This window comes from Chanos chanos, chromosome 6 (assembly GCF_902362185.1).
Source record: "Chanos chanos chromosome 6, fChaCha1.1, whole genome shotgun sequence".
Taxonomy (NCBI): domain Eukaryota; kingdom Metazoa; phylum Chordata; class Actinopteri; order Gonorynchiformes; family Chanidae; genus Chanos; species Chanos chanos.
Window position 1 is genome coordinate 24,034,475 of NC_044500.1, and position 17,503 is coordinate 24,051,977.

The window sequence follows — 17,503 nt, forward strand, 5'->3', positions numbered from 1 at the left end:
TTGAATCGCGGCTTCTTGCTCCTTCTTCGTCACAAACTTTGACTTTGATTGCAGTCTTCATTAACTTTATGCGTATTTGAACTATTTCTGTTACTTGCTGGACATTAAGACTCTCGTAATTTGAAAGTTTAGGGGTATTCTGTCACGTTTATAAATGGATATTTTGCTGTTAATCTAATGTCGGTTGGTGTGTAGATTAAGTTGAAAAAAAAATATATATATATATATGTGTGTGTGTGTGTGTGTGTGTGTGTGAGTGGGTGTGTGTGTGTATGTACATATATTCCCAGTAGGTGATTTGTTATTTTTTAACGGGGGGGATGGCCCAATGGTCACTGACACTATTCTATAGAGTATATAGGGGGATGGCAGGTTAACAAGGGGGATGCATTTTGATTATTTTGCTAACAAGGGGGATGGCATCCCCCCTCATCCCCCTACAAATCGCATACTGATTATTCCTTAGTCCTTAGTAACACCCCTCGGATCTACACTGATCTCATACATGGCCTCTCCTGAATCCAGTTGATGGGAATCCGTCGTAGCGACGGAGAACTTTAATCCCTGTTTAACTTTAAACCTGTTGTACTTCTTTTTTTTGTTGTTGTTGTTTTGTAGTGTTTGAATAGAGGGTGGCAGTCATAACCAATTGTTGTTGTGGACTATATACTGGGAAAGTATTTGTTTGTTCTCCATTTGAGTGAGATGTTTTAGGTGGCTCATTAGCTATCACGAGCAAAGTGCTTCGATATATTTTAGTATTATTATTATTTGTTCAAGAGTAAAACAAAGTACTGGCTTGATATCGATACCAACAGATAGCCAAAGCTGCAGTATCGGTATCGGAAGTGAAAAAGTAGTATCGGGACATCTCTAGTCCTTTTAGGCTGACTAATAACAAATTTATACCAACTAACAGAGCAATAATACTGATGATGGGAAACAGTCCAGCGCACCAGAGAGCATACTGTTGTAAATATTAAATTTAGTGGCTTTTCTAGCCTTCAACTCATCATACTCATCTGGCGGCCGAGGGAATTTTTCTCCAGGTTTACTTTTATTACTGATTTGTATTTGAGGACTGATAAGGATGATCAGGAGATGACAGATTCTCCAAATACTCCAGAAGGTTTTCAGTGATTTTACTCTTGGAATTTGCAAGCCACAACTTGACTTTATTCCATAACTATTAACTTAACTCTGCCAGAAATTGTGCATGCACCTTGGACAGGACCTGAGCAGGACAGGGTGGTCTCCCCACCCACCCAGGGCAATATGGCCAAAGGGATGTGTTCCCATGGATTCCCAGCCAAAGTCAGCAGATCTTGTACAGTGTAAATGTAGTGTGGTTTTACCAGTATTTCTGGAAAATGATTTCTGCATGGTTGAATCTACAATTACTTGCCTTTTCCAGTTAGGATTATAATCATTTTGATTGAGCGAAAGAATTCCTGTCTCACATCACACACAGTGGAGCAGGGTTTGACTCAGATATCTCAGTTTTTAAAACCTCATTTTGAGACCACATTCTTCAGTTCTGTTCGTGAGAATCTGGCCGGTGTGAGAGCCAGAGTGGGCCTGGTAAGTTTGGACAGCAGTACTCTCTGTGAAGAGAGCCAGGTCAGAGTGAAAGACATAGGACAAGATAACAAGAAGTGGTTCATGTTAACACTGACATGATGAAAAAACCCAAATCCAGATTAGTTGGACTGGACCACACTATTCCCTTGGAAAATATTTCAGCTACAGGACACAACGGGATACTTTATTATGGGAAAAGCACTGCTTTCCCGGGCTGATCGTCCTGTGCTGATTGAAACCATTTAAAAAAGAGAACAGCCTGGAGACTTGCCATACTGCACTAGGATAAGTGTCATATGTCAGAGGTCCACAGCATGTTTAAGAGTGGACGCTGAACTACAGACACAACACACTCTGTCTGAGAATGCAAATGATTGTCGAATCATGGCATTAAAGAACACGACCAACACCGTCCTGCATTTAGTTTACCACTGCTTACTTTAGCATATCCTTTTACCGAGCCCTTAAAAAGCTATACTTTTGAAACTGTGACCAGTTTCCCTTTTATCAGCGCCTGGACTATTCAAATAAACAGTGGATATATAATTTCATTCTGAGGTATAAACTGAAGCCACAATCTGTGGTTATGTGTTATTGCTGTGTTAGTCACATGTACAAGCACCTATTTATGTGAATTGGACAGTCCCAGAGCATGGGAGAAAGGCTTGTCCAAAACCACTCTAGATCCAAAACCACTCTAGACCCAAAGTACAAGCACTTATGTAACAGCAAGGGGGATAGAAAATATTAGACAATTCCTTGTACAATTCATCTTTATTGTGGTCTTGGAAGAATATCATCGTACCTATGCCAACCATCTTAACGTTTGGATGTTATTTCAATATTTAGAGAAACTGAAGACAGCTGTTTACTGCAGCGCAGAACTTAATGTAAATTTGACCATCTGCTGGGGAAATGTGTGGATGAGTGGGGCGGGCGTATATTACAAATGGCTCCACAGTGAAAGAGCTAAAATGAACACACCAAACACCCAGCTTTTTAAATGTGAGAACACAATGGAGAAAAAAAGAAAACCAGTTGAACCTTTAGCCCCTGCTTATATGTATACAGTAACATTGGACAGTGTTTCATTATGGCAGACCGCAAACAGACTGCAAACACAACCTGCATGGCTTTATAACGCCGTGCAGGTAAACATGCAAACTCGGGGCATAATGCTATGGCTGTAAACAATCCAGTCTCCCTTTGCCATAATGACAAATGCCCTTAAGGTTGTAAGCACAGGACTACAGGAGTCTTTACTCTCAGATGCCAGTTGCCAGTTTCAACACTTATTTTCAATTGGACTGTCTGTCCTTTTACTGTCATGTTGACCATTTTGGTTCTTCCTCATAAAACGGTGTTCCACCTGCCAAAGACTGAGAGACTGTGTCATTTCCTGGCAGCACAGCCACTAAAGTCTCCAACTTTTTTCTTTAAGTAGAAGAGATTTTGAAACTTGTGTATGGCTTTATATGAAATGATGTCCTTAAGGTGGTCTTTAAGGGTGGGCTTGCTCTTTTTGAGGGGGAATGTCAGTCCTCACAAAAATTGAGCCTGGAGTCAAACCACCACCAGAGCGGTTTCAGTTAATTTCACAATGCTGTGCGGACCTGTTGCGTCAAATCTAAACTTTGTGACAGCTATGTTCTACTCTCATGAATGGTTCAAAATGTACAATTATTAACTGAGTAGTAACAGGTTAATTTAATGGCAATATTTGACAAGATAGACATGTTGTCAAGGAGATGAGAAGCTTAACTATTTGTCTCAGTTGCATGCTATTATCCTTTTCAAATTGCTCTCAGAAAAAAAATGACCACAAGGCACAAAAGAAGCTTTGTCCTGACTTACAAATTCCATCTAAGCTGGAGCTGGACTTAATGCTTCCTTTTAAAGAAGGTATTTATGCAGAACACACTCAGTAATTCCAAAGCATTTTCTCTCTTCAAATCTTACACATACTAATTCTGACAACTGTTTATTTTATTTTATTTTATTGTATTTTGACTGCAGAAGTCAAGATGGATCACAGTGCGTAAAATATGTGTAACATATGTATAAATGTATAAAGTGTGACTGTTAGTAATGGACAATGACCAGATATTCTAGAGTAATTATTAATTTAAATTTAGATACTTTATTAATCCCAGTGGGAAATTCGGCCTCTGGAATTTAAGACCCATCCGAGTAGTTAACACACACACACACACACACACACACACACACACCTCTACCCATCCGAGTAGTAAACACACATGCACACACACCAGGAGTAGTGAGTAATGAGCACATACTCACACACTTGGAGGTACTGAGCACACACACACTCGGAGCAGTGGGCAGCCACACAGCAGCAGTACCTGGGGAGCAGTTGGGGATTAGATGCCTTGCTCAAGGGCACTTCAGCCATGGATATTGAGGGAGGGGAAAGCACTGTATGTTCACCCCCCCCCCCCCCCCCCCCCCAGCAACACTGACTGTCAGCTGAATGAGCCAAACAGCATTTCAAACGATCACCCCCATACACACCCATGCCACAGAACCCTTGGTCTGCATCACGTAAAAAAAGACACAGACAGACTAGTTTTCCCCCATTAAACCACCATCAAAAGAAAACAGCAATAAAACACTCTATTCAGAGTGACTTATCACAGGTTCATGCAGAGAGGAAACAAACATATGTTTGTACCAGCAGATGCAGTCTTGTGCAACAAATGCTGATTGTCACACAAGACTGCCTTTTCTGCTTAGACACATAAAAATTTAAACAGTGCATACAGCAGAAATCAGAAATCCTTTTCTCATTTCCAGTAATCTTAATCTTATATCTTATAAGTAATCTTTATCTTATATTTCATAACAGATCATTAACAGATCATTTTGTCAAGTTATGAAATCGCCTCTCAGTTACAGGAATATAATTTGCTGATGATATAAATGACATGGAGAAAATTCCTTTGTTTATCAACACTTGTTTCATATGGGGTGGGGGTGGGGTGGTTCTGATGTGCCTGTTGCTAAGGGTGAGAATTGGGCAGGAGCACCCCTTATGGTCTCTGATGGGTCACGCACTTTCACTGTAGGAGCCAGGAACAGGACAACTGCTCAGCAGGAGACCAGACAGAGGTAAACAGTGGCCTTTCCCAAGAAAACCCATCACAGCACTGCTTCAGTAAGACTTAACTCTGAAAGTCTACACGGCCTTAAAGGAACGCATGACTGATTTTTCATCCCTTCACTATGATGTTTTTAAATTCAAAAACCAGAGATGGAGATTTGACATATTCTGCTGACTGGAGTAGCTGAGTGTCAATATGCTGTCGTTAGCATCCTTCGGAGAGGCTTTAAAGAATCTTTAAACTCTTTAAGGAATGGAAAGAGAAATTAGATTCAACCACACCCATTTCTCACTGGCAACATCACTCAGACACACTCATTTGCCCACAGACAGTATCATTTAGCCATAACCATTTACCCGCAGACAGCATCATTCATCATTCATCAGTGTCATACCAAACTCTGTTGGTGTCAGAGGGAGTCACCAAAGGGCTGGACACAAGTGCAGAGACATGGGGTGTTTATTCACAGATGGATGCGTAAATATAAGCGGGAGCAGGCAGGCAGAGAATCAGGACTTTTAAACACCAAAGGCAGGGTGAACACAGAACAGCAACAGGCAGGCTCTAAACAGGACAAGGATCAACAAACAAACCAGATACAGACGGTACAGAAATGCAATGCAAACAAAAACAGGTTAGAAAGTACTTAATCGTCGAAATGCTCAGCATACACCTATAGCAAATGTAGACTTGGCAAAGTGCTGGTGAAACAGAGGGGATTATACAGACAGACTTGGCAAAGTGGCTGTGAAACAGAGGGGATTATATAGAGAGAGAGCTGAGTGACTGCAACGGAGAAAAAGCAGACCAGTGATTAGTAAACTGGTGACGCTGACCGCTGAGTGGCTGAAGCTGGCGAGGGAGGAGACGCAGTCGTTACAGTTGGAAGCATTTAATCAGTGGCTATTCCCCACTGTTTCTACATATTTTACCAAACTGCATCACATTTCTTAAAATGTACAGCACACCCAAAACTGAAAACACCCATATTTTCTAAAAATCACAACAGTATAACACTACACTCCTTTCCAAACTAAGTAAGCAAAAGACAACAGCTGAACAGATGAAACCAAATATCACACTAATGTGAACGATAAGAGACACTGCTCTCATCATCTTTAGGTACAAATACAGTTTTTACCAGTTTTGTATAACTGTGCTTTTGCTATGCACACACATAAGCCTGTTATGTATATACATTACACAGGACATTTCCTTTATAATACTGTGTGTGTGGGGAAAACAGTATCCAACACTGGACTAGAACAATATGAGACTGAAATTTGTGTTAAATGTGCTGTTGCCTATAAAAACTGTTTTTCTGTTGGCAATTCTTGGGCTGATGAGCACCAGTTTACTGAGTAAACAGTTTAGGAAAAACTCAAATGTGTCTGTGTCAAGTTGGACAGAGAACAGGAAGATTATCTCATGCAGACAATGATGTCATAGCACATTACTCCAAACTTTACCCAGAAATGTGAAACCTGACAAGGAAAACGTAGACACTCATTGGCTTTAGTCTCATATTTATACACAGATCCGTTATGATGGGCCCTCTGAGGCGGCAATATATCATCACACACAGAAATCCCTGTTACAGACACCCCAGAATTTACCATGTTATTTTGAGTCTTGGCAACTTTTGATGCTAAGTTACACCATATGACATGATGGATGTGCAGATGGAGGACATCAGTCAAGTTAGATCTCACTCACCATCCGAAGACAGGACAGACAAACCAAACACTAAGCCTTAATCAAGCCAATCAGGTGGAGGACACCTTAAACAATATTAGTGGATCAGTGGGGCAGGTGTGGTCACATTTGACTCTGTTGTTTCATCACACAAGGCTGTTTATGACCTTTCTGACCTTTCTAACTTTTCTGACCTTTTGTCTGTTCACTAATATAAGGGGTTTATGCATTTATTATTCTGATCACTAGTGCAGGGTTTTTTTTTCCCTTCTAGAAGTTTTGTAATTTTTGGAAATAATTTTTTGATAATACATACATTTCTGTACTTGATCATAGATTCTTTACTCAAGGGTCACCCTAAAAAAGCCACTGTCATACTGTTTACCTCTGTGTGTGCGTGACTACAACTGGAGTTGATTATTATCTTTGCGTTGTTGATGTGACAGGGCGGGGCCTGTCTCATGAGGCTGTCCATGCTGGCACTGCTGCTCCTGTTCTGTGGCCAGACAGTGGCTCATGGAGGGCAGGGCCCTTGCCCTGGGAGCGCCGTCACACAACAGAACCCCGATCGGAGCAATGGCGCCACTGTGAACCCTAAACTCTTCAGCAGGAGACGGTACTGCTCACCACGCGTGCTCTTCAGTGACCGGCCTCCTGACTCTGAGCCCACCCAACGTCAGGACTCCGTGAGGAGAACACGCCGCTGGGCTGGCCCGCCCCAACACCGCGGTGTCTACTCCGTCTGTGAGAGCATCAGTATCTGGGTTGGCAACAAGACCAAAGCCACAGACATCTCAGGCAATGAGGTGACAGTGTTGCCTGATGTCAACATCAATAATGTGAATAAGAAACAGTATTTTTTTGAGACCACGTGCAGCAGTGCCAGGTCAGAGGGCTCTGGGTGCCTGGGCATTGATAGACGCCACTGGAACTCCTATTGCACCAACTCGCACACGTTTGTCCGTGCGTTGACTTCCTTCAAGAACCTTGTGGCCTGGAGGCTCATTCGCATCAATGTAGCATGTGTGTGTGTGCTAAGCCGTAAGTCCTGGAGACAATGACACCACCCCCATTTCCACTGTCCCAGAATAGTCCTAAATATAGGCATCTCACAGGGCATGCCAAAACAATCACAGCGTACAGAGATGCAACCAACAGCCAGTGTCATTCTCTCTGTGTTTTGTTTTTGTTGTTGTTGTTTATCAGCCTTTTTTTGTTTCAATCACAGCAGGCCCATGGAGCAGACTTGCTCTTTGTCAGAGCTGCTGTGCTGGACGAAGGCAGATAAGAATATCACAGGTCAGCAGGGGTCATGTCAGGCCAGCAGGGGTCATCTGAGGTTAAGTGTTGTATCAGTGCTATAACTGCAGCAGTCAGATATCAGAGTCTGTAACCTTCCAGTTCAGGATGTTGACATTCAATCCACTCACACTTATGCATGTTATGACAGCTTAGGAAACCGGCTTTTGACTCTGGACTGTCATTACAGGGTGCTGTGCCCGACGTCAAAGTGTCAAACATTAAGAGGTTTATATGGCTGAGCAGTCCAAGCAAAATATTTATCCACTCATAAACACTAAAACATTGACACTGTAAATCTCTGGAGATTGCACGTATATACATGACAGGGTCATTAGATTGTAAAAACAGGCTACAAATATATGTGATGTCTCAGATAGCTTCTCTGAAAATGATCCTAAGGCCATTTTTGAGAAATCTGGTTTTAAAGGAAGCATGTTCAGATGATTTGCCCTATCCTTGCCTCACTCAGAGTACTATACATTTTTTTATTTGTACATATTACAGAAATTATGTGATATTATTGTAATCTTTCCTGTGTTTTAGTGTTCACCCAAAGAAAGTTTTTCATGATGGTCAATTTTAAAAAAATCTGAATATTCTGGTTCATTTTCAAACATTGGTAATTCATTAACATTTTTCTTTTCAGTTGTTCTTTATGAAACAATGAGTTGTGTGTTACAGAGCAGGCACACACACAGAGTTTGGATTTGTATGAGCCAAATCTCTGTCAATGTGTATAGAAGCAGGCTTTGGTATCTCAGTATCTCCACATATAGCATCATTTGATGTTTTGGATGTGCGTTCATCAACAATAATGCCTCCTTTGCTCTGATCCTTCACTGTCAATAGACCAATTTTTCTCAAAGAGTCATATAAAGTTAAATTTGATAAATAAAGGACTTGAACATTCAGCTTGTTTATCAGCTCACAGAAACATGTTTGAAGACCCTTTCAGATTGTTTGACTCATTTCCAGGATCATGTGGTTTGAGTCTATGGAGGGTAAATGCCACCATTTCCACAGCTATCAGTGTCAGAACACTGCATCAGCAAGGTTACTCTATATGAGTGACAATGAACATGTGTGACACTGGATTAACCATGTCAGAAGGAGTGCGTCAATATTTATCATGCTTCTCACTCTCTCTCTCTTTCTCTCTCTCTCTCTCTCTCTCTCTCACACGCACACTAACACACACATACACAGAGGAAGGGGTAAGTTAATGGAAGTGAATGTGTGTGTGTGGCTGTGATGAAGCTTTCCAAGCACACACCCTGAAGTGCTTCATCATCGACCTGTGGGATAAGAACAGTGTTGTCTTGTGTGAAATGTACTATGCACTGTACCTACTAAACAAGAAAAGAATGTAATAAAACTAGAGAGAAATCAGGCTTTGGCTTTGATTACATCATCAAAATCAGAAAAAAACAAAACAAAACAAGACAAAACAAAACAAAAAACAAAACAAAACAAAAAGAAATGTTTTCTGAACAAAGCCTTTCCGTAACTTCAGTGAAATTCTTTCATTTATTGTGATTTTAAACATATCTAGGCATGTCCCCTCTGGGTCTTTGAACTGAACTACTGCAGAAAAACAGACCATGAGAAAATCAAGGCATGAAGGAGCTGGCGAGTGCTTATTCAAACAGCCAGTATGTGGTAAAGCTCTGGTCAGAGTGTCTCTCAGCACAGCTCTCTTTAAATAAACTGTCTCTGAAAGTCTGTCTTTTTGCCAGTCATCCCTGGGCTGTGGAACCATAAACCCTGTGGATGTGTAGTAATCAGTGAACACTGTAAAACAATAATTAGTGCATAATGTAAAACGGTAATCAGTGAACAGCGTAAAATGGTAAACAGAGCAATATCTCTGACCTGTCCCAGGGCCACCACAAGAGATCAGTAGAAACTTGATTAATGAGAAGAGAGAGGTGCTGAAGCATTTGTTTAACTGCCCCCTGAGAGCTGACTGGGATACATACTGTGGACCAAAGGCAGGTTTGGCTGTGGTGACTCTCTGGCTGGTCAGGCTTGGCCCATGGGCCAGAGTCCACGCCAGGGGCCAGTGATGAAGATTTGCACAGGAAGCAACCCTCTGACATGGAGCTCATACAAGGCTCTCTCTCCATAGTAGCTTTGTTTGTTTGTTTGTTTGTTTGAGCTGAGCCTGTGGTCAGAGAGGGATCAGAGGTGAGGTGGACTTGCAGTACAGTTAAGATTTGTAGATGTACAGTGCCATGTTTGTTATGTCCTATGGTACAGAGACCCTGTTGCCCTGGTGTGAGACAATGGAGAGATAATTAGACACATCTGAGGACAAAGACAATCATGGGGCTCATATTAAGAGGAGTTTTTTTTTTTTAATCTTATATGTTAGATTATTAATCTGATATAGACATGGCACTCTGTCTGATAACACTCTCTGATAACTTACAGAATTTTTTTGCTTGTTGCATATTTATCTGAGGAAATTGAGGGATTGCTTGGCAAGACCATGAAAGGAACTAACTTGAAAGGTGAGATGAAAGGTGAGACACGTTGACTCTTTCAACTGAGAGGTGAAACACATTGGCTCTAATTTACGAAACGAACGTACGACAGAAAACTGGGCGTACGGTCATTTCCATGCAAAGCTCGGCATTTATAAATATGGACGTGAGCGGAGGCTACGATCAAATCTCACGTCATGTCTCAACTCGTGTACACAAGTTTTCAAGTCATGGATTTTTTTTTTTTAAAAAAACGGCGTTCTAAGAACTATAGGCGCTTTCGCACCGGAGGAACTTTTCCATAGTTCTTAGAACTGTTGGAGAAAGTACCCCCTTTTTCGCGTGTTCGCACTGCAGGAACTTAGAACGATCATAGTTCTTAGAACGCCGTTTTGAGGGGCTTTTTTAGCTCCTACTTCAGGGTAGGTACTTTCGCATCACAACAGGAACCTTGTGACGTAGGTGTACAGCTACTGGTCCAGACGCAGGTATACGATGATTGCAACCGCCATTTTTAAAGATCCGTGCAAAATATAAAGGCTGTGTCCGAAATGGCATACTAGCGTACTGCATACTAGCCTAGTATACACTGCATACTGCACACTACTCCACATGCTAGTATACAGTATGGTACGCAATTATGAGAACTTTCGTGTAGTGTACTACACGTTTGCTATCGGTTGGGCTATCTGTTCTGTTAAAATCGAACAACACACGACAACCACAAATATGTATCAAAAGTAGGCGTATAAGAAAGCGTAGGAAGACTTATTACGCCAAAATATGCAACTGATACATTTATATTCGGAACTGCAGCTGAAGTTGAAGTTGAAGCTGGTTCTGTCGCTGTCCGCCATGTTTTTAAAAATTTTTGACAGTTGGAAATCAGCGCGTTGCTTCATGGGATGCAGTAGTTGGCAAAGTGAGCTCGGGATGTATACTAGAAATTTTCGCCAGAGTAGTACATCATCCGGGTAACTGTCGTATACTGCAAAATTTTTATTTTTCACGTACTGCATACTACTTACTACTTTTACGTCATTATTAGTATGCGAGTAGTATGTAGTATGCCATTTCGGACACAGCCTTAGAATGTACTACATTTAGTTTTTGATACTCATGTCTAAAAATGTCTGGAATTGTAGGAGGGGAGACATGGGCTGTGTCCGAAATGGCATACTAGCGTACTGCATACTACATACTAGCCTAGTATACACTGCGTACTGCACACTACTCCACACGCTAGTATGCAGTATAGTACAATTACGAGACGTTTCGTGTAGTGCACTACACTACATTGCCATTGTCGCCGTCCGCCATGTTTTTTGAAAATTTTTGGAAAGTTAGAGGTTACCGCGTTGCATCATGGGATGCAGTAGTCAGCGAAGTGAGCTCGGGATGTATACTAGAAATTTTCGCCAGAGTAGTACATCATCCGGGTAACTGTAGTGTACTGCAAAATTTTTATTTTTCACGTACTGCATACTACTTACTACTTTTACGTCATAATTAGTATGCGAGTAGTATGTAGTATGCCATTTCGGACACAGCCCGATTCTCTTAGCACCACGGTTGTCTCTTCCTAGGTCCTCCTTCTCACCTGTCCTTATAAGGGAATTCCAGTTGAAATCCAGTAGAGCACCATACTGTTGCATGTCTCCTGACAAACTATGAAAATGGGCCTCTTGTAAAAGCTTGGGCGAAGAAGCCAGAGTAGCACTTGTACATTAATGTATATTGTCTTGTATATTGTTAAAATGTAGATCTTGTAAATAGCAATTATCTGTTTATTCATTCATTCATTTTCAGAGCTGCTTATCCTAGTTAAGGTCACGGGGGTGCTGGAGCCTGTCCTAGCTGTCGCCTCTCAGCAAGGTTTTGGGTTCGATTCCCGGCCGGGCGGCCAGGGTCCTTTCTGTGTGGAGTTTGCATGTTCTCCCCGTGTCTGCGTGGGTTTCCTCCCACCGTCCAAAGACATGCAGGTTAGGTGAATTGGAGACACTAAATTGCCCCTAGGTGTGAATGTGTGTGTGAGTGGGTTTGTTTGTGTGTCTGCCCTGCCCTATGAGCGCTGGGATAGGCTCCAGCACCCTCCGCAACTCTAATCAGGATAAGCAGCTTAGATAGTGAGTGAGTGAGCAATTTTAACTGGTCTCTATAGGGAAATTGAAACACATTCAACTGGTTTCTACTGGAATGCCCAGTAGAAAAACCAATAGAAATTTCTACTGGAATGTATTGGTCTGGTTCCAGCTGAAAAACAACTGAGAGAAACTGCTGGTCTCAAATGGTCTGTACTGGTTGAACTGGTCTCAAACAGTCTGTATTGGTTTTAGCTGAAGACAACTGGGTTATTGAGTTCACGTGAACTGATGTGGTGTGTGAAATGTTACAGTTGGTATTTAAATGGATTAAACTAATTTCAATTGGTGGAACCTGGAATTATAGTGAATACATCACTGCATGTAATTTATGTTTTAACAGTTTACTACCACCATGTCCACACAGGCCGAGAACACACACACACCTTTGTATACTGCAATCTATATATACACCTTGATAATAACAATTTAACAGAGAATACTGAAATACAGGCAACAAGTAAATGTATAAGGAATGCCTTTATTGTCATCGTAAATGTACAACGAGATTCAGAGTGCAGTACCAAGCAACATAAAAGGAATTAAAATATAACTACAAAATGTAAACATAAAGAAAATATAGAAACATAAAACTACGAATATAAAATCATTTTTAAGTGGCAGTGCAGTGCCTCAGGAAATGTTTTGTTTGATTAATAGGCTATACAGAACGTTGGAGGATGGAAATTTCTAAACATTTACACGGCAGTGTCAAATTCTAGGCTACTTAATAGGCCTAAAGATGGTTAACCAGGCTTACAACATTCGCTGGTAATGGTACAATACAGAATTTCACTTTTAAAATCATAGTTTGTCGTTCTTAATGGCGGTGACCTTCAATCCAGCGCTGCCTTTGTCGTTCTTAGCGGTGACCTCCCTGATGGGTGACGCTGTTTGTGTCCTTATTTCGGGGAGGGGGCCCTCTTGTTCTCCGCTGTCGTAGCGAGTTCTCGATCTTCGGCTGCATTGTATAAAATCCATAACTATGTACTCACTAAACGCATTAACAGCAGCAGGCATACTCAATATAAAGCCGTATTTACAAACAGCTGTTATCCAGCGAACAGTAGCAAGCGTGTGCTACATCGAATATACAGTCTCGTCGGGGACACACAGGAACTGATTCGGTAACGTTATCACCTGTTTTTAACTATAGTTACAACTATCAATATAACTCTACTAGCATACACGCCCACGAAGTGAGTACTTGTTTTTGTCCTATGTAAAAGCTAAAGTAAGTTAAGTAAGATATGTTAAACAATTCAATGAGTAGCTTACCGGTATAGCAAAACCTGGCCTTGGTAATAGGCTCCGTCGTCCAAACACACAGTACTTGGTAGTTTTGTCGAAATCGTAATTTTTTATAAGAGAAATGGGAACAACAGCCCGATAAAATTATCGGGCTGTTGTTCCCATTTCTCGTATAAAAAAAGTTTGCTCTGGTAAGGTACTTGGAAGATAAAATTATCTTCCAAGTACCTTACCAGAGCAAACTTTTTTTTTTACTGTGAATTTAGGCTAACTATAGGCTGTAACTGTAAAGCTGCGTTTTAACCGAAGCGAAATTCGCGGGTTTTGATTGCTTGCCTTCGTGCGACGTTACAGCAAGGATTTTTGAATACACCAATAAGATTACTCAAGAAGGGCTGGGGGCCACGCTCCCTTCCCAGGTGTCTCTTCAGTCAAGACGGAGGACAAGCTGATCGTGTAAGCAAAATGCGTACTATGATGTATTATAATTGTTTCAGTAAGTAGTGATCATGTCCAAATAAACAGTGTGTGCACTTCTTTGGTCAGTTTATAGCTGTTAATTATATAAAACATAATTGATAAAAATTGACCAATAGGAAGGCAGAAAACTTTCTTTAAAAATTAGTGTTTTTAGATTGAATATGAATTCATGTTCAATTTAAAAACGCTTATTTTTAAAAGAAACACTAACAGTTAAAACGTTTTACAAATGACTTGACATTTTCAAAAAAACAATGTATTCTCTTTAGTGCACTTTGTAGGTTGTTAATTGATGAACCAAACAATTAATTTCATTATATTTAATTATTTTTGAGTGCATTCTCAATGTACAGCACTCTCTCACCAAGTGCTGGTATTGGGTTTGTTAGACCAGTTGAGACCAATTGTTTCCAGTTGAAATGAATAGCAGACAACACCAGTTACATCCTATTGGTTTCAGCTGGGTGGAACTGGTGAAGCAGCCACTGCCCATGGCTCTGTTGGTCTAAATTGGTTTTAAATGTTTTCAACTGGTATTCTTAACTGGGCAAACCATTGAAAACCAGTTGGAACCAGTTGAAACCAGTACAGACCATTTGAGACCAGTTCATCCCAATAGACTAGCTACTGGATTTTCAACTGGAATTTCCATGACGTTTTCCATCGAGGTCAAGGAAAAGTGGTTAGGAAAGGACTTAGGACGTAATTTTTTTGACTATTCGGCTGCACACCAAGAATATTTAGGGGCGTGATATTTAAATGACGATCGTCTTCAGCCGCCACATTTATCAACGCTCGATCATTCTAACACTGTACTTGGCGAGATACGAACGTTTCATGAATCACTTGTGAACAGGTGAAGTTGATTTCTGCGCTCAAATCTACACTCACTAATACTCATACACAGGGGGACCTGCCTTCTAAGTAACAAACAGGACCATAAAGAGTAAAGTATGACAGAACTGAGATTACATTTGGGCTTGGACACACAGGGCAGTCACCCCTGGATTTAATCCAGCAATAGATCATGTAGATCTTTTGGCATATCTAATTGATCAGGGCAGTTTACTCCTCCAGTGAGGGACAACAGCCTTAAAGTAGAGTTACCCAACCCTGCCTGCAGTGCATGTTGTGTTAATGTTATGGCAACAGACTTCTACACTGTGTCTGAGGAGTCAGCCAATGCACCTAACCAAATACATAGCAAGTTAATAGTAAGTTTTAGGCACTTAGCATGGTGCAATATGTGAACCAGTGACTGCAATCTTGTTGTTCGATGTGAAATATGATCATTAGGAATCATTTCACACCAGGGAAAAGCAACAGTGCCATCTACTGGAAAAAAGACAGTCCTACAGAGAATCGAGCTGGTCAGTACAGACAGGATTCCACGTCCTATCTTGACAAAACAATAAACAGAGTCATTATTTTTCCAAGCAAAATTTCACATCAAAATCTCAAACAGCTTCGCTACTTCATGCAAACCTTTTTTTTTGTCACACTTCCTTTTCTTGTTCCCTGTGATCTAGATCCACGTAAAAGTAACTATTGGGTAATTCCAGCTGGCAAAAAAGGTGGAAAATACCAGTACACATCAGCTTAATTAGTTATAAAAAACTGGACTGTTGACTAATGATGAAATCAGTTAGCCCACGGTTATCATTTTTTGGACTGTTAAGGGATTGTGCATTGATCAGGTGTATTTAACATAAGAATTTAAGCAGGATTTTCCTGGAAGTGAGAGTTCCTGTCACAGTAATTGTACGTAAATGTACTTATTCAAGGATATGATACAACTACCTATACACACACACACACACGTAGCAGCTGAAAGCTTATTGTTTGATGTAAAATATGATCGTAAGGAATCATTGCACACCAGGAAGAAGAAACAGTGTCGTCTACTGGACATAAGATCTACAGAGTCCTACAGAGTATCAAGTTGGTCAGTACAGACAACTGCCTAAACACACACACACACATACACAGACATATATATATATATATATATATATATATATATATATATACACACACACACACACACACACACACACATATATACATATACATATATATATATACACACACACACACACACACACACACTGTATATACTGTATATATACATACATGGGTCTGTGTTCTGTTGCTGATGTAATTCTTCTAATCAACAACACCTTGTCTCTGCTGCCTGACCACAGACACTCAGCTCTGCTCCTTCTTTACCAGTCCCCTCTTGCAGTTAGAAACACCAGCATCTGCAGGTCGTGAACATTCATAACCAACACAGATAATAATATAAAATACCACATTTTAGAAATGAAAATTCTTGCCAACACCTTTGTTCTCTATCAGTGAATTTGCTGTCCCTCTGTGGCGTTGCTGCTTCACTCGTGCACACACACACACACACACTCCTAGTGTCCCCTGTTAGTACAACTCTTCTGGAAAGTCTGTGAGACCGTGTGGCTCTGCGTAGTGAGATTAACACTCATGAATATCGCTGAGTGGAATGAGTTCTCTTAAAACCCTTACTGGCTCAAAGGCCATTTTTACATTACATTACATTCACATACGATTTGGAGAACCTTTTCCAATAACTTGTTTGATGGTCATATGATCATGAGCTGACTCAAAACATGCTCTCTCAAAACACCATTTTTGTCTTTCTGAAACATCTATACTGAAACAGCTCTCTTAAACCAGTACGGCGTGATTGTTAGTTTGTCATCGGCATCTTTATAAACTCATAACATGAGAGGGTACATATCTAAGCTGTCAAATTTTACATGTCAAATTTCATAAGCATGGTGAACCAATAGCTAAAAAAAAGACCAGGTCACACTATTTAGAGTGTAAACCCCAGACAGACAGGTTTGTGTTTAATGCATAACAGTGTGTTGAGTATTTTCATTTACACAAGAAAAACAGGACAAGGTCATTTCTGTCTTGGGATGCAAAAGAGAAGAGAAGAGAAGATTGGAATTCAGTGTGTATGTTAATCTAACTTTCCTGTTGGCCACAGTGCCATGGCAACCCTGTGGTGACTAAATGAGAGGGGAAAGAATAATTCTCTATATTTTCTATGAAGAACAAAGCAGCCAGATATTTATAAAAAAAAACTGCCTGACAGTTACATTAAAGGCATCTCAGTTCCCTGTGTGGTCCCTCAGGTCTCTTAACAGACAGATAAAGGCTTCTTTGATTTTAATATCACAGTCTCACGGGAGCACTCTGTCTTGTCACTCTGTCTTGGGCACTTTTGGAAAGGAGCTCTAGCCAGACTGACAGGAAAGCCTCTACCATAAATGGGAAACACGTCACAAAGTAACGAGGCAAGGACACCTGTAAAACCCAGGAAAACAAGCCCTGTCAGCGTGGCTCTGGTTGTATCATGACAGATAAATGACAGACAAAGTTCTGCATGTGGACCTGAGCTGCA

The 17,503-nt window shown here is 40.8% G+C and overlaps 1 protein-coding gene across 1 annotated transcript; it reads left to right on the top strand.

Moving 5' to 3' along the window:
• The first annotated feature begins 6,859 nt into the window (after positions 1-6,859).
• On the top strand, positions 6,860-7,459 carry ngfb (nerve growth factor b (beta polypeptide)). The gene has a single exon (XM_030778644.1). It carries the CDS (start codon positions 6,860-6,862, stop codon positions 7,457-7,459), a length of 600 nt encoding a protein of 199 aa, XP_030634504.1.
• The last annotated feature ends 10,044 nt before the right edge of the window (positions 7,460-17,503 follow it).

What these genes read in the sequence shown, in the direction of transcription:
- ngfb (XM_030778644.1), top strand. Translation starts at nt 6,860, where the DNA reads ATGAGGCTGTCCATGCTGGCACTGCTGCTCCTGTTCTGTGGCCAGACA.